General features: G+C 37.3%; 1 protein-coding gene across 1 annotated transcript; it reads right to left on the bottom strand.

The window, feature by feature from the left end:
• Window positions 1–201: 201 nt before the first annotated feature.
• LOC140183216 (uncharacterized) lies at window positions 202–2,976 on the bottom strand. Its single transcript, XM_072231241.1, has one exon. It carries the CDS (start codon window positions 2,974–2,976, stop codon window positions 202–204), a length of 2,775 nt encoding a protein of 924 aa, XP_072087342.1.
• Between the last annotated feature and the right edge of the window lie 13,708 nt (window positions 2,977–16,684).

Genomic DNA, 16,684 nt, shown 5'->3' with positions numbered 1-16,684 from the left:
CTTTCTCAATATGCGCGGTGATCCCAAGGTGTTTTTGAATTTGGTGAAGGCTTCTTCGCATTCTTTGGTCCAAACAAATTGGTTCGACTTCTTTAAGGTGTTGAAGATGTGGTATGACTTTTCTGCTGCTGCTGGCAAGAACCGAGAAAGAGCTGCCAGCCGACCTGTGAGCTGTTGGACCTCCTTTTTGTTTCTAGGAGATTACATGTTAATTACAGCTGAACATTTGTCTGGATTCGCCTCTATTCCTCTGTTTGTCAGCAAGAAGCCGAGGAATTTGCCTCCCTTGACTCCGAATGCGCATTTTTCTGGGTTTAACCTCATGTTGTGTTTTCTGAGCTGTGTAAATACTTTGTCCAGGTCGTGTTTGTGCTGTTCTTCCGAAGTTGATTTTACCACCATGTCATCCACGTATATTTCAATGTTTCTGCCTATCTGATCTTTGAAGACTTTGTCCATAAGCCGCTGATATGTTGCCCCCGCATTCTTCAGCCCAAAGGGCATGACTTTGTAGCAAAAATTTCCTTGGTCTGTGATAAATGCTGTTTTTTCTTCGTCATCTGGATGCATGAGAATTTGGTTATAGCCTGAATAGGCATCCATGAAACTGAGCACTGGAAATCCCGAGGTGTCGTCTACCAATCTGTCTATGTTGGGGAGGGGGTAACCATCTTTAGGGCATGCTTTGTTTAGATCGGTGAAATCTACACACATGCGCCACTTTCCCAAGTTTTTTCGTACCATCACGACGTTTGCTAGCCATGCTGAGAATCGAAGTTCCCGGATAAACCTTGCCTCCAGGAGTTTTTTGGTCTTTGCTTCTGCCGCTTTTCTCCTTTCGTCTCCCAGGTTTCTTTTCTTTTGTCGTATAGGTCGGAAGTTTGGATTGACAGCCAGCTTGTGGCAAATGAAATTAGGGTCGATACCGGGCATGTCAGCTGGCGTCCATGCAAACAGGTCGGCGTTGTCTTGTAACATTGTGATAAGGTCGGTCCTTCGTCCTGCAATGAATGCCGATCCTATGTTAGTAAATTTCTCATCGTAACCTATTTTTACCTGTTCGAGGTCGTCTGTTGGTGTTGGACGACTGTCGTCGTTTCTGGGATCTAGCTCAGCCAGCGTTGGTATGTGTTCCGAGTTATAAACAGTGTGAATCCGAGGTGTTTCCTCCTTCTTTACTGTTTTGAGGCTTGCGTTGTAGCATTGCCTTGCCTCCTTGTGGTCGGCGTAAACTGTCCCCACCGTGTTACCCTGCAAGGAAAATTTCACACAAAGATGAACAGTTGAAACAATAGCGCCGAAAGCATTTAATGATGGGCGTCCGAGAATGATGTTATAAGGGCTAGGGCAATCGACCACTAGAAATTGGATATCCAGTGTTTTGCTATTTGGAGGTTCCCCAATTGTTGTCCTCAGCCAAATGTACCCGGACACCGATACCTTTTCCCCAGAGAACCCTACCAATTCTCCGGGCGACGGTTGTAGTGCGTTGTCGCTGAAATGCATCTTTTTGAAGGTGGAGTAGAAAAAGACGTCGGCACTGCTCCCTGGGTCGAGCAAGACCTTTTTTACTGTTAATTCCCCCATGTGAATCGAGATGACAACTGGATCATCTAGATTCGGATAGGTTGTTTTAAGGTCGGCCGTGCTGAAGTCGATGCGTGAGGTCGGACTGGGTGCTTGTCGTTCCAGGCGAGATCCTTCCATTGTCATCATTGCTCGGTAATTCCTTTTCCTGGCCGAGGCGGTGGTTCCGCCTCCGGCAAAGCCTCCTGAGATGTAGTTTATGATCCCCTTAGATGGGGGTGTTTCGACCTGTTTGTGTCTGCTGTCCCTTTCTGCTTCTTTTTCTGTGTCTCGCTGCTTTCTTGACGAGATATATTTGTCTAAGAGTCCTTGCCTGGCCAGTCTCTCCAGTAGGTCTTTTGCTACAATGCACTCGTCTGTGGTATGGCCGAACTTTTGGTGAAAAGCGCAGTGTTTGCTTTTATCCACGTACTTCTGATCTTGGTATGATCCTGCTCGGACTGGTGGTTTGATCAATTTGTTGTGCAGGATCTCTTTGATTATTTCCTCCCTTTTTGTGTTGAATTTTGTGTATGTATCAAATTTCGGTGCTAGTTTGAATGATTTCCTAGAGTCTTTGCTTATGGGCCGATGAGGCCTCTCTTCCTCTTTCCTCATTGGTTTTTCGCTTCTCCGTGCTTCCCTGAGTTCTTCGATTTCGATCTGGCCCTGGGCTTTTTCTCGGAATTCCTCTAGTGTCTTCAGTTTTGCTACCGCGATTGCTTCCTGGAATTTCCCGGGGTGAAGGCCGCTCTTGATGGCGTGCAGTTGTACTTCGGGATTAAGGTCGGGGATCTGCATTGCTGCTTCTGTGAACCGCATCATGTATTCCTTCAAACTCTCGTGTTGTCCTTGTTTGATCGTGCTGAGGTAGTCTGAGTCCCGCACATAAATTTTAGAAGCTGCAAAATGATTAATAAATAATTTGGCGAATTCATCAAAACTTGTTATTGAACCTGCAGGTAGGTTAGAAAACCATAATAGGGCTGCCCCATCTAAGAAAGTAGGAAAAGACCGGCACAAGATGGGATCGGAGTCACTATTAAGAAACATCATTGATTCAAATTTCGTGACATGGATTTTAGGATCTCCGATCCCCTTGTACGGCGTTAGGGTCATTGGAAGTGTAAAACTTTTGGGCATTTTAAAACTCATTATCTCTTCTGAAAAAGGATTCGTTCGTCGGCGTGCCGTTTTGGGGATAGTTTCCCCTGTCTTCACATTGGATTCTGACTGACGTTCGTCATGCTGATCCGTGGCTATTTTCTTATTGGCCTTCTGTTCATCATTTTTCTGTACCTCCGCCAATTGCTCGGCCATCCGCTGGTTTTCTGCAAGCAGGGCGGCATTCGCGGCTAGGAGGTCAGCATTGGTCGGGTTGGTAGAAGGCGTCACTGAGTGGTCCGTCATGGCTTGGCACCTGAGTAGAAAGCAAGATGTTACGCTGTTGACCTTAGGAACTTAAAGAGCGAGGTGGGGATGGTCGGCCCCACGGTGGGCGCCAAATGTTCGTGCAAGGGTGTGCGGCTCCGTGCTAGATGTCGGCTTCCAGTGGTTGATGAAAGGGACTTTGTCCTGCAGCGGAGAAACGCCTAGCTTGAGCACGAACCGGGCGGAGAACCTGCAAAAAGGACTCCGACGATCAAGTTAGTGGAGAGTAGTTATAAAACAGAGTATAAGCGTGGAGAAGTATGTACGAGTGTATTCCAGTGTGTTATTTGATTTGGTAACAGCCGTTTTATAGATTCGTGGATTGATTCTCTTTGATAGTTTGTTAGAGTGGATCTCGGTTTTTAGCCGAGATTCTTGGTGATCGTTATTGTTATGTGTTTATCCATTATTTGTTTCATCCGTTTTGGCTGACGTGGCCGAGATATAGGCGAGCAGTTCCGAGTTATAGGGCATAGTACATGTGGTATATTTATGTATATACAAAATAGTTCATATTTTGCGTACTTAGTCTTAAATTAAATTATGCACATTTTAGATATACTATATTTTAGATATAAAACAGGCAAAACACAACTTGAGTGCTATCGGAATACGCTCAAAATATAGTAATCAAATATGGTGTACTCGAGACACGTATGTAACAAAAAAGCAGGCATAGTACTTGAGATACGTTAGAACGTTGTATAAACTTCATTCTAATTTGTTTTAGTTTGGGATAGTTTTAAAAGCATACATGGCTAGACAAGGGAGTTATGTTCGATAAAAAAAATATTAGTAGGCTGAATGCAATTTGATATGTGATTAGAGCACTGAATTTTGAAGTCAACTTGTGTTAATTAGTTAATATATTTTAATTTATATAGTTTTTAGTTGATATTACTTATATGTTAATTAGATGTTTAATGTTTATTTGAATAAGATTTGTTAAAAAAAGTAGAATATTAGAATTTGATTAGGTATATATGAAATAATTTTTATCTATCGTGTTAGTTTATTATAAAATAATTATATTTTTTATTTGTTATTTTTAATTAAATAATATATTCTTTTATGCATTAAATTAGGTAATGTGTCATGCTTAAATTTAATTAAATTAGATTATTAAGTAAATAATGCATTCTCTTATGTATAGTAATATTTTTAGTTATTTTATTGTAAAGCAATAGGCGATAGGCAAAAGACTAATGAATATGAGTTGTACAGTCACCTCGGTTGCTTTTGGCACGTCGTGTTACTGTGGGGCTCCCGTCGCCTGAGGTGCTACTACCTTATATTAGGAAGGCTGGGTTCGGACATGCAGTAGAGTTAAGGGATTTCATCTTCGACAATACCTTACTCTCTATATTTGTGGAGCTGTAAAGACCAGAGATCCATACTTTCCATATTCCGTGGGGCGAGGTCACCATCACACTCTAGGATGTGCCATACCATCTTGGATTGCACACAGATGGTGACTTGATAGGCGATTGCACTAGAGATTTCCAACAGTTTCATGGGCATCCCACATGGCAGTGGGTTGAGGATTTTCTCAATGATAAGCTTGCACCCTAGCCCAAGGACAAGAAACATAATTTCGAGCTGAAGATGACTTGGCTTAGAAATAAGGTGGCCCATATTCCACCAGGAATTGATGCAGATGCTCTCTGCCAGTATGCCAGATGTTACTTATATTGATCAAGGGATACTTGTTTACAGACAAGTCAGCCAACCTTGTCTCCCTCAGATGGTTGCCACTTCTGGAGGACTTTGATAGTTGCAGATGGTTATCATGGGGATCTGCGTTGCTATCATACACCTATCATTCGTTGTGTAGCACTGCTCGGCGTGATATGGCGGACATTGCCAGGTGCATGCCGTTAGTCATGTCGTGGATCTACCATAGGTTTCTGACTTTCTGTCATGCTAGATACGATATTCTCATATTTTCATTTGCTTTGAGGTAATTATTTAATATCTTTGTTGTAATAATAAGAATGTGTAATTTAAAAACTAACTGTAATTTTTTTTTTGTTATTAGGTTAGCGGGACTTGAATAGTAGACTCGGGACCACCAACATAATAGAGACCTTAGATTGTGGCACAGGCTGGATACGCTCAGGTTTGACGAGGTACGACATCTGGAATCTTCCTATGTTATACACAAATTATTCTTCCAGTGCTAAATATAGTATTATGCGTATTTCCAATTCTAGTGGACACTGTACGATGATTCCCAGTTACAACAGATGACACCTGACTGGATTAGGAACGCTAGAGAGATTCGTATATGGAGATCCATGGTGCCATTAGTGTGCTTTCATTTTGTGGAGTTCCATCGTGTGGACAGCATAAATAGACAGCTCGGAGGTCAGCAACATCGACTAGAGGGCCCGGTCAATATGGATGAGTTCTTGTTCAGGATGACCCGAGGTGACGATGTGTGGTGGCCTGAGCCACACTGTGCTTGGTATGATATGTGGAGGGATGACGAACGGATTTTTCGCTAGTAAAGAATTCACAATAAATTCCCGCTGCTAGTATAGTTTCTAAACCAAGAAAGAATTCTTTCGTACAAAAAATTGTTTGTCACTTAAACAAACCCAATAAAAATAAACCGAAGTATTTAAACCTTGGGTCGTCTCTCAAGGAATTGCAGGGAGGTGTAATTTATTATTGGTTATGAGATAGTATATTTTTGGATTTTTGAAATAAGGAAGAAGGAAATAAAATTGCAAGAAATTAAATTAATAACTAATAAAGCTCTTAGCAAGGTATGAGAACTGGACGTCCTATCCTAGTTATCCTTATCAATTGTGATGGGAATTGTTCATTGCTCCCACTTAGTTAACCCTTACTAAATAAAGGAAAGTCAAGTGGACTGATCAACTTGATTCCTCAAGTCCTAGTCAACTCCTAAGGAAAGACTAGCTTTAGAGGGATCCAAACTAACCAGCAAATTCCAATTATCAATCAACAAGGAGTTTGATAACTCAAGTGTCTCCAGTTAATCAATTCAAGCTAAGAATATAAAAAGTTAGATTAAAATCATAAATATAAAATACTTCAAATTGCATTAATTAGAAAATCAAATCTAACATGAGAATTCATAAACCAAATAGCAACATAAAGTAATCAATATGGGAATTAAATAAACTAAAAATCTAGAACAAATAAAAGTAGAAGAGAAATTAAATTAAAGGAACATTGAACTTGGAATTGAGAAGAAATAAACCTAAAACTAAGAGAAATCCTAAAATCTAGAGAGAGGAGAGAGCCTCTCTCTTTAGAAACTACATCTAAAACCTAAAATTATGAATAATGGAAAGCGTATGAATGTCTCCTTGATTCCTCCACTTTGTAGCCTCTAATATGTGTTTTCTAGGCCGAGAACTGGATCAAAAACAGCCCAGAAATTGCTGGGGGCGAATTCTGCTACGCTGGATTTTCGCAGAAGCGATGCGTGCGCGTGATGCACGCGTGCGCGTCGCTTATCTTCAGGGAAACTATGAAAAATTATATATTATTTCGAAGCCCCAGATGTTAGCTTTCCAACGCAACTGGAAACGCCTCATTTGGATCTCTGTAGCTCAAGTTCTGGTCAGTTAAGTACGAAGAGGTCAGGCTGGACAGCTTAGCAATTCCTTCAACTTCTTGCATTCCTTCCACTTTTGCATGCTTCCTTTCCATCCTCTAAGCCATTCCTTCCCTATAAACCCTGAAATCACTTAACACACATATCAAGGCATCAAATGGTAATAAGAGAGGATTAAAATTAGTAATTAAGGCCAAAGAAGCATGTTTTCAATCATAGCACAAAATTAGGAAGGAAAATGTAAACTCATGCAAATTATATGAATAAGTGAGTAGAGAGTTGATAAAAACCACTCAAATTAGCACAAGATAAACCATAAAATAGTGGTTTATCAAGGAAGCATAGTCATCAGCATAGGATGGCCACCATTGAGAGCGACCCAGATCCTCGGCCCACGAAGGACTACTTATGGTGGCAAGGAGCGTGTACTATTCATTTTCTTTTTGGGGATGAGGTATTGGCCCCTCCTCAGGAGCACAGAAACATGATCCATCATTCATAGTAGGACAGCAGGATGGCATCGATGTGATGGATTAGATTGACTTCAATGATTTGTGTGACCTCATGCGTGTGCCGATAGATATCATAAATGCCCTCGTAGATAGGTATCGTGGTAGGAGAGATTTGTTGGTTCATCAGGAAGACCAGTCTTTCACATCTGGGGAACCTACATATCGACTTGGGCACATGGTGAGTCCTGTCATTCAGCAATAGACTCTAGCACAGTGGAACTATACCCAGGAATTTCTGATGTATGAAGCTACACAGGCGGCTTGAATATATCCACATGTACCACCTATAAGAGCGTACTAAGTGATTGTGCCACCTTTTCCACCTCTAGGTTATTAGTCACTCCCGCCATCAAGATATCAGTCACTCTCTCACCCTTCACAGCACCAGTCTGTCATTTATCTTTGCCCCAACCGACCTCAGTGACAGACACGTGATGCATGAGCATCTTAAACACTTTTCATTGGTATTTATTATAGAAAAATGATGACTTTTGGTTGATAATTATATGATTTTCAAGGTTATTCTATTAGTACTTTTATTTCCTTGGTTTCATGATTCTTGTAGGGAAATTTTAGGAAAAGAGAAGCAAAAGAACAAGGAGGAACTAAGAATCGAAAACAAGTGCAAAAAGAATTCGTGGATGCTGTCAACCCTAAACTCCTTACACTCCAACGCACATAACTTGAGGTACAGAGGTTCAAATGACACGAAAGGAGCACGTGATTCGTATCAGAAGTGGCATTTAGTTCCATCAAAGTGGCGCTAAATGCCAGCAACATGGCCCAGAGCCCAACCATGTTTATATAAAAGAAAAAAAGGGATTGAGCAGCGAGAAGATATTCTCTCTTCCGTCTTTCATTCTTTTTAGTTTTAAGTTTTACACATTAGATTAGGATTTCAATTTCTCTGCACTATGGGTAACTAAACCTCCATTGTTAAGGTTAGGAGCTTTGTTTAGTTTGATGGATTAATAATTATTTGTTCTTCTACTTTTGATTAATGCATGGATTTATGTTTAAAAATTGGTTTTGTTTTTCATCCTACGGATTAGTGTGTATTGAAAAATAACTCTAATCTAAATTGATTTTTCTTAATCTTCAAAAAGTTATATCACTAGAATAAAGCTTGAAATCCTTTTCTCACAACTCCTTAATTGTCTGGATTTAATGTGATACGTGACATGTAATCAGATTATTTTTGGGTTCTTAGGGATTGCGTGGCTTATAAATCAGATTTTGAACTTAACCTTCTAACACAATTAATTGATCAAGAAATTGATGGTTGGTTGGGTTAGAGGAGATTGAATTGCCTAGGAATAGGAGTTCAATCACCTAGGGTTTGCCAAAAATTATATATTTGCATGATCAAAGTAGATAAATATAATTATTAATCCTGAAATTTAAATATCTCTGATACCTTAACTATCTTTATCATATTACTTTCTTAACCAATTTTAGTTTGTTCTTGTTTAATTTTCTGTTTTCATGTTACTTACTATTGAAAACCTGAATTTTGATTGTCTGACTAGAATAATCAATTTACCATTGCTTGCTTAATCCATTAATCTTCATGGGATCGACACTCACTAATCATGAGTTTATTACTTGGTACGACCCAGTGTACTTGTCGGTAAGTTGTGGTTAGGAATTTTGCACCAAGTTTTTGGCGCCGTTGCCGTGAATTAATTGTGATTAACAAACTATCAGTTGATTGATTTCCTAGATTAGACATTTTTTTCTTTTTCTGTTTTCCTTCAGTTTCAAAAAAAAATAATTATAAAAATAAAAATTAAAAAATTAAAAATAAAATACTTTCTGTTCTTTCTTCTTTGCTTTTCTGTTTACCACTTGGTGCGTTTAATTCTGTTGGGTATTTTGTGCTAAGAAAAATAATGGAAAGAGATCACATGGGTTACTACTCACACTCAAGGAATGATTCATATTACTATGGATGGAGGAACTATCCGGATTTTGGTTGGAAAAGTCAAGACCAAGAAAACTTCAATGTTCCATATTTCATCCATCAAGAACCATCATCTCCTTACCCATACCAAGAATCATCATCTCTCTATTCATATCAAGAACCACCATCTCTATATTTATACCAAAGATCATCATCTTTTTATTTATATCAAGAATCATCATCTCCTTATTCATATCAAGAACCATCAGCTCTTGAGCTTGCCATGAAAGAGTTGGCAAATACTACTCAAAGTTGCACACATGATATAAAAATGAGTGTCAAAAATATATAGAAACACGTGAAGTTGATTACCAAACATTTGACAGAGAAATAAGAAAAATTCCTTCCTAAGAGATACAATGCAAGATCCTACGAAAAAATGTGAAGAAATCAATCAAAGGAGTTCACACTCCAGGGAATTAAAGAGCTCTCCATCCTCATACATGGAAGAGGAGGATGATGCTCAAAAAAAGGAGGAAGCCATGCACATTCTAATAATTAAGGAGGTAGCCATATAAGTCCCTTCAACTCTATGCATGCAAGCTTCTGAGAAGAAAATTCTGAATGCACCGCCTACATTTAAATTGAAGTGTTCTTTCCTAACACTTGAATATGCTTTCCTTAGTCCTAGTGAATCAGAGATTTGTATGGGGGGTGATTTTTGGTGGATATTCTTTTTCTCCTCATGTCCATTGAAGTCATTTCTCTTAACAAATTGGAAGAAGAGGAAGAAAATCCAAGAACCAACCGTCAAGCTAGTGACATTAAACAAGCGCTTGTTGGGAGGTAATCTAACATTAGGTAATTTTTTTATTTTTCTTTTTACTTTGCTTCATGTTGCATATGTATTTCAAGGATTAAGTTTAGTGTTGCTACACCAACATGATGCTTCCATTTCAATGGGTACTTGGTCTAGCCTCTCATTGATTGCGTCACACTAAGTTTGGTGCTCTCACACCAAGTTTGGTATTGTCCCACTTCACCCATGCAAGGTCCACTCTTCCTGTGCCAATACATTAGCAACATATTTATTTTTCTTTATTTTGTCTTGCTTTTTGCTTTGTTTTTAATTTTTTCTTGTTTTATTTGAATGAGTTTTTACCTTGCTTCCTTATTTCTACTAGACAATCATGATTATTCATATTTCCGTCACCACTATTTTTCTTTGTTGCTTGAAGACAAACAATCATTCTGAGTTTGGTGTTGGAGGCTATGCTCTACATAGCCTAAAAAAATGATGAAAAGAAAGATGAGGAAGATGATGGCAATGAGAACTAAGGTTATTGACTTCTATTTGTTTCCTTCTTTTTTAATTATATGCATATGTTATCTTGTTCTATCCTATATAATGCATTTGTGAGTCTTGTTAGTCAAGTACATATCATTACTTGTCTTTCACAATCCACAATTATAATTGTGCTTGTTCCTAAATGTGGGCAAGGATCATGTGTCAAGAAAGAACAAAAAGAAAAAGGAGATTGATCATAAAGAGTATGACAATGTGAGTTTGGAAGGCCAAATTAACTAAGAATGTTCAAGACAAACTGAGCCAAATTGCTTGAGGCCTTAGTCTAGAGGACTATTATGGGATCTTTATACTTGACAAAGCCTTGAAGGAGAAACACGTAATGAGAAAAAAAAAGGGTTGAAAGAGAAGGCAAAGGCTCTGAGTACCACTTACTAAGGATCCGAGTCAAGTGCTTGTGGTGCTTAAGTATTAAGCAAAAGCTTGAAAATAAAACATTTAGAGTCACGACTAGGCTCAAGGTGCAAAGTAATCCCCCCAAAAGAAGAGAAAGCCAAAGGCTCCGAGCATCAATTATGGGGAATATTAAAAGGACATGGTAAGCTCGAAGCACTCCCGAATCAAGTGCTTATGGTGTTTCTGTGTCCAATAAAGCTTGAGACAAACCATTTAGAGTCACGGCTAGGCTCAAGGTACAAAGCACCCAAAGAAAATAAGCTGTGAAAGGAAAGTAAATTAGCTTGCTTCAAGGTAATGATTCAATGAAGGATTCTATAATCTAATCCGGACAGAGGCTTTAAAAAATTATAGCCAATTGTGTTGAGTTGTGCATATGTGAAACGGCTAACCAAAGTCATTTGAATTGCAACCATTCACCCTTGTATTTTAAGGTTGGGAAGTTTAATTACTATGCCATGATTCTTTGCTTGCTTGAGGACAAGCAAGAGCTTAAGTTTGGTGTTGTGATGCCATGATTCTTTACTATGCCATGATTTATTGGCATTTATTATAGAAAAGTTATGAATTTTACTTGATAATTATATAATTTTCAAGGCTATCCTATTAGTACTTTTATTTTCTTGGTTTCATGATTCTTATAGAGAAATTTTAGGATAAGAGAAGCAAAAGAACAAGGAGGAACCAAAAATTGAAGCAAAGAGAATTCGTGGATGCTGTCAACCCTGACCTCCTCACACTTTAATGAGCATAACTTGAGCTATAAAAGCCCAAATGATGCAGTTATAGTGGCATTAGAAAGCCAACTTCCAAATCTTTCAAAGATATATATTAGTCTATACTTGCTCTCTGGCATCACAGAGTTAAATACTGCAACATTGGCATTTAGCGCTAAACCGCGTCCAGCATCACCATCTTCTCGGGACTCCAGGCGTTTAGCGCCAAGAAACTGGTGTTTAGTGCTAGACCTGCAGAAAGGAGCACGTGATTTGTATCATAAGTGACATTTAGTGCCACCATGCCAGCAACACGGCCTAAAGCCCAACCACGCTTATATAAAAGAAAAAAAAGGGACTAGGCAGCGTGAAGACATTCTCTCTTCCGTCTTTCATTCTTTTTAGTTTTAGGTTTTGCACATTAGATTAGGATTTCAATTTCTCTGCACTATGGGCAACTAAACCTCTATTGTTAAGGTTAGGAGCTCTGTTTATTTTGATAGATTAATAATTATTTATTCTTCTACTCTTGATTAATGCATTGATTTATGTTTAAGAATTAATTTTATTCTTCATCCTACGGATTAGTGTGTATTGGAAAATAACCCTAATCTAAAATAAATTCTTTTGAATATTGGAAAAGTTACATCACTAGAATTAAAGCTTGAAACTCTTTTCTCACAATTCCTTAAATGTCTGAATTTAATATGATACGTTACATATAATTGGATTATTTTGGATTCTTAGGGATTATATGGCTTATAAATCAGATTCTGAACTTAACCTTCTAACACAATTGATTGATAAAGGAATTGACGGTTGGTTGGGTTAGAGGAGATTGAATTGCCTAGGAATAGGAGTTCAATCACCTAGGGTTTGTCATGAATTATATCTTTGCATAATCAAAGTAGATAAATATAATTATTAATTCTGAAATTGAAATATCTCTGACACCTTAACTATCTTTATCATATTACTTTCGTAACCAATTTTAGTTTGTTCTTGTTTAATTTTCTGTTTTCATATTATTTACTATTGAAACCCTATATTTTGATTGTCTGACTAGAATAATCAATTGACCATTACTTGCTTAATCCATTAATCCTCGTAGGATCAACATTCACTCACCGTGAGTTTATTACTTGGTATGACTCGGTGCACTTATTGGTAAGTTGTGGTTAAAAATTCTGCACCAACACATCCACCTGCATGTGGGACGGGCCACCGGCTTGATCACCATCCTAGACAGTAATAGTGACTTCACTATAACTCTATATAGTGATTTATATTGTGTATTCATCTTCTATTTGTTTTTTGATACTTATAGCCTGTAGAAATCTTGTTACTTTCTGAATTATGTAGCAGTTGCTTATGTTTGCTATGTATGTTATATTATTTATCTGAATGCTATATTTGAAAACATGAAAACTTAACAGATAAATGGAAACAACACACTTTATTCAAATGAGTAAATATTTAGACATAGATGTTAAAATTACATAAACTTTTTGAAATTGACATGAAACAACACTACTATCCTATTAAAGTACTATATCACTGATCTAATGTTGGAGTGTTAAGACATCCTTGCCTCATATGACTTTTCTAACGACAAAGACAGCGCCTCTTCTCATATCTCTCAACAACATCCATCTCATTACGTAATCATGTCGATACTAATCATCCTTTTGCCTTTCTGGTCATCCATCTCATGTGGGAATTGAGTTTGACTTATCCATGGATGCCTTTTTAAGGAGATCACAAACATAGTTAGTTTATGCGATATGCATGTCACTAAAAAGCAAAAAATTAAATTGCATGCCTAAGAAATGATGCAGTGTCTCTAAGTCCTTTGATGAGAAAATTTGATTAAACTGAGAGATAATGGATTCTATTTCAGATTTATCACTATCTGTGATGACTATGTCATCAACATATGCAAGAAGAAAAAAGTAGAAGAGGTTGTGAAACGAACAAATAAGGAAGGATCAGATGAAGTATTTTGAAAACCAAAAATAGATAGAATAGTGCATAGTTTAGAAAACCAAGTCCTGGGAGCCTACTTGAGGTTATAAATGGCCTTGTCAAGTTTACATACTAAACCAGAATCAAAACTGAAGAGGCCAGAGGTGGTGCCATTAGGGCCGTTAAAATGGGCCAAGTCCATCGGGCTGGCCCATTTATCCATTTAAATGGGCGGGATTTTGCCTCTAATTGAGGCCCATTTAAATTTTGGGCTAAACGGACTGAGCCCGATTAACTCGAAAAAAATTGCAGGTTAAACGGGTTAGCCTGCAGGCTAAATGCGGGCCCGCATAAAATTTGGTTTTTTTCTCAAACCAAAATTTTAGATTTCAGCCAAACGGCATTCGAAAAAACCCAACCCGACCAGTACAAAATAACAGATTTAGAGAATTATTAAGCCAATAAACCATGGACCATAAGCCCAATTGACCAAATATAATAGTCCAATACTATGCAAGCTAAAAAAATCAACCCAAAAAATAACCCAACCCATATACAATATAAGAGTACAAAATTAAAAAAGTCTCTCTAACTCTAAGCCAAACAAACCAAACAGCCATTCACTAAAACTCAAACATACAAAGGAAAAAGATAAAGCAATCTGGAGTAGCGATATGCTCTAAATCCCTAATTCTTCTACATAGCAAACGTACAAAGGAAAAAGAGAAAGTACTCTGAAGTAGCCATAAATCCCTAATTCTTTTGCATAGCACTACAGCCTCACAAATTTATGCGTGTGTCCATCCTTCTTCCGACGACAGTAACTTCTTTGTCGGTGTCATCGATGAGCATCCCCACCATTAGAGCCTTGCAAGGCTCTCATCACCGTTAGCTCCATAGTTTTCGTTACTTCATCCATTTTTTACTCAGCCAGTCAGCTTCTACTCTTCTTTAGTTTTCGTAGCCCTCGGTCATCACTCATCAATTTTCAGCCAACTATTGTAAGATTACTTTTTTGTCTTAATAATAAAATATGCATGTTATTTCTTTTCTCATAAATCTTAGGTTCTCAACATTTAGATGAATAGTCTGACACTGACATCAATTATTTATCTATTCGGTTTTGTTCTGGGTTATTTTGGGTTTTAGTAAAGATTAATTTGGTTCTATATTTTTATTTTTTGTTAGTGATTTATTTTTGAGTTATGGATGACTATGCAAGAGATATTGTTGATCCAAATGCTGAGGTAAAACAAATTTTCTTGGACTCAGACTCTAATGATGACTTTGATGATCTTGTTGACGATAAAGTCCCACTGGAAGTAACTCAAGTGACATCTCTTGTAAGTATTTCACTTACTGCTATTGATGGGTTAAATTCTAAAAAGAGAAAACGGTTAACTACATCTAATGTTTGGGATAGTTTTATAAAAATAATTGGGGAAGATGGCAAAACAAGGTGCAAATGTAAAGAGTGTAGAAAAGAATACAAAGGTGGGGATAGTACTCATGGTACCTCTACATTGAGACGACATATCCCTGTGTGTCGTGAACTCCCCAAATTTCATGATTTGGGAAAAATGATGCTTGATGAAGCTGGGATGTTAAGGGTTAGACAAGTTGATCCTATAGTTTTTCGTGAATTAATTACAATAACAATCATAGAACATGATTTGCCTTTCTCATTTGTTGAGTATAGGAGAATTAGGGATGTTTTTAAGTACTTGAATCCTGATGCTAAGATGTTTTCTCGAAACACTGCTGTAGCTGATATTTTCAAATTTTATATTGCTGAAAAAGAAAAATTAAAATGCCAGTTAGGAAAACTTTGAAGTAGGACATGTTTAATTACTGATCTTTGGACTTCATGCACAACAGAGGGTTATATGACTTTGACTACCCATTATGTTGATTCTAGGTGGAAATTAAATTCTAAGATACTCTCATTTTCTCACATGCCCCCTCCACATACGGGACATCAATTAGCAAATAAAGTGCTTGAGTTGTTATCTGAATGGGGATAGAGAAGAAAATATTTTCAATAACTTTAGACAATGCTTCATCTAATGATAGCATGGAAACTTTACTCAAGTGAAACCTCCTTTTAAGTGATGGGTTATTTTGTATTGGGGACTTTTTTTTATGTGAGGTGTTGTGCTCATATCTTAAACTTGATAGTTCAAGATGGGTTGAAGGTTGCTAGTTCTACTTTTCATAATATCAAAGAGAGTATCAAGTATGTGAGAGCATCGGAGGCACAAGCTATCCAATTTAGAGATGTTCTTAAGTCACTTGAAATTCCTAACATTAGAGTGAACTTAGATGTGCCCAATAGATGAAATTCTACTTTCTTGATTTTGGAGAGTGCTTTGAGATGTGAGCGTGATTTTGTTAGACTCTCTTTAAAGGATAACAATTTCAAAGATTGTCCGTCCGAAAAAGAGTGAAAAAGAGGAAGAGAAATCTGTAAATTTCTGAATCCATTTTATAAAATTACTACCTTGATGTTTGGTCAATCTTATCCTACTTTAAATTTATATTTTATGCAAATTTAGAGGATTGGGTGTTTGCTGAAAGAATACTTTATTAGTGAGGATGAGGTCATAAGAAAAATGGTGCAACTAATGAAAGCCAAATTCGATAAGTAATTGAGCGATTATTCCATGATTCTCTCTCTAGGAGCTATTCTCGATCCTCAAATGAAATTTCATGTTTTGGAGTATTATTTGAATAAAGTGGATCTATGTACTGCTAATGAGAAATTGACCACCATCAAGAAGAAGCTGTATTTATTGTGTGAAGCGTATTCAGAAACTTTGTCACATAATGCCTCTTCTAATGCTTCTAGTGGTCAACTAAGAATTCCAACTTTTAGAGAAGATGATTCACTTTCATTTGATGTGCCTGATGTAAGTTTTATTTCTGTTGTGCATTATATTAATATAATTTTTTTTATATTTTCTGTCAATATGTTACTTTTTTAACTGTTTTATTATTTTTTTAATATTGTAGGAGTTGAGAAATATAAGTTTTCAAGCTAATGCTTCATAAAGAAAGTCTTCTTTAGATATCTATTTGGAAAAGTCAATTCTTGATATGAACTCTAAAATATATGTCTTGCAATATTGGAGATCTCAAGCCCATCACTTTTCTGATTTAGCTTCCATGGCTTGTGATGTGCTTAGTATTTCAATAACTACGATAGTTTCGGAATCGGTATTTTTCATTGGTGCACAT

Source organism: Arachis hypogaea, chromosome 20 (assembly GCF_003086295.3).
Source record: "Arachis hypogaea cultivar Tifrunner chromosome 20, arahy.Tifrunner.gnm2.J5K5, whole genome shotgun sequence".
In the NCBI taxonomy this organism is placed as follows: domain Eukaryota; kingdom Viridiplantae; phylum Streptophyta; class Magnoliopsida; order Fabales; family Fabaceae; genus Arachis; species Arachis hypogaea.
This window is presented reverse-complemented; position numbering and strand designations above follow the sequence as displayed.

Coding starts and splice junctions, on each gene's coding strand:
- LOC140183216 (XM_072231241.1), bottom strand. CDS start 2,976: ATGACGGACCACTCAGTGACGCCTTCTACCAACCCGACCAATGCTGAC.